The 1241-nt window shown below is 67.5% G+C and overlaps 1 protein-coding gene across 1 annotated transcript in view; it reads right to left on the bottom strand.

Moving 5' to 3' along the window:
• Window positions 1-1231, bottom strand: part of FEV (FEV (ETS oncogene family)) — a 5224-nt gene extending 3993 nt beyond the window's left edge. The window contains exons 1-2 of the mRNA XM_008584495.1: window positions 1088-1231; window positions 290-364 (exon numbers count right to left, since the gene is read on the bottom strand). Of these exons, the coding sequence (XP_008582717.1) occupies window positions 290-364; window positions 1088-1139 (127 nt within the window). The 5' untranslated portion in view covers window positions 1140-1231. The remainder of the gene's footprint in view (window positions 1-289; window positions 365-1087) is intronic.
• Between the last annotated feature and the right edge of the window lie 10 nt (window positions 1232-1241).

A 1241-nucleotide genomic window follows, 5' to 3' on the forward strand; every position in this document is an offset into this window, starting at 1 on the left:
GGGGCGGGGGGCCGGCGGCCAGGGGCCGGGATCCTCTCCGTCTGCCCTCGCCCGAAAGTCCAGCCCTGCGACTCGAAAGGTATACGGGCCAAAGGCCAAGTGACTGTCTCCCCACAGCCTCCCTGACAATCAGGCCAGAACCCTACGTTTCCCAGAACCCGGGGTGCACATCGCTCCCACCCTCTGTCCGGGTGGCGGTGGTCCCTTCCTGTTGGGGTCCGTGTCCCAACACCCCTCCTCCTCATTCACTGCCCTCGCCTTCGCTCACCCAGTGCACCGGCCAGCTCACCTTTCTGCACCGCGGGGCTCAGCGGCCCCCAGCCCGGGCTCTTCCCTTCCTTGAAGAGACCGTCTCCGACGGGATCTGCGATAGCAGAAGAAAACAGCCGGGCGAACCCGGGTGGAAATTGTGGGCTTGACCGAAAGGGCCCGGGGCCAAAGCTTGAGGGGGGTGCCGTAGTCCCCAGATGCGAGGCTGCGGGCCCGGGCCACCCGGCTCCTCCTCCCGGAGCTCGGCCCCGGCGCGCGCCGCGCGGAGCCCCTCCGTAGCGCCCAAGTCAGGAAACGCGTCCAGGAAAAAGGAAATCCGCTTTCCGAAGGCGCCGGCTGGAGCCTTATAAAGCCGAGTGGGGATTGCGCCAACCGAGCCGGAGCGCGCGGAGCCCATCGGAGAGAAGAGGAGGGCGCCTGGAGGGTCGGGCGGGTGCGAACGCGGGGAGCACGGAGGTGAGGAGACGTGACGGCGCAGGGGCAACGCCCGGCCAACCACGGCCTCCGCGCACGGCTCGAGCACAGAGCCTCCGCCGCGCCGAAGATCCCTGCTTCCTCTGCCAGGCTCCTTCGGGCCCCTGAGCTCCTGCCCTTGGCTTCCCAGGCTCCCATTCTGCTCACTTCGAGTCACTTAAACCCCACATTGAAACCCTTTAAGTTCCCTCCAATGCCCTAAATTGCAATCAGCCCTTCCAGCAATCTGAGTCTCTGGACAGTGTCCCCTTCCTTTGGACTCCAGCACCCCCTTCCCAAGCCCAAGCCTAGACTTCCCGCCCCCGGGTCCTTGTGCCTCCAGCCCCGGGCTGGTCCCTGGTACCTGGCAGGTACATGTTGATCAGCAGGGGCTGGGAGGCGCCGCTCTGTCTCATCGCCGCCGGGGACTGGGCGGTGGGAGATGGGGGGTGCGGGGGGAGGGGACGCGTCAGGCTTTTCGCTCCGGGGCGCCGATCCCCGCCCGAGGCGACCGCGGG

This window comes from Galeopterus variegatus, unplaced genomic scaffold (genome assembly GCF_000696425.1).
Source record: "Galeopterus variegatus unplaced genomic scaffold, G_variegatus-3.0.2 Scaffold3274, whole genome shotgun sequence".
NCBI classification, from domain to species: domain Eukaryota; kingdom Metazoa; phylum Chordata; class Mammalia; order Dermoptera; family Cynocephalidae; genus Galeopterus; species Galeopterus variegatus.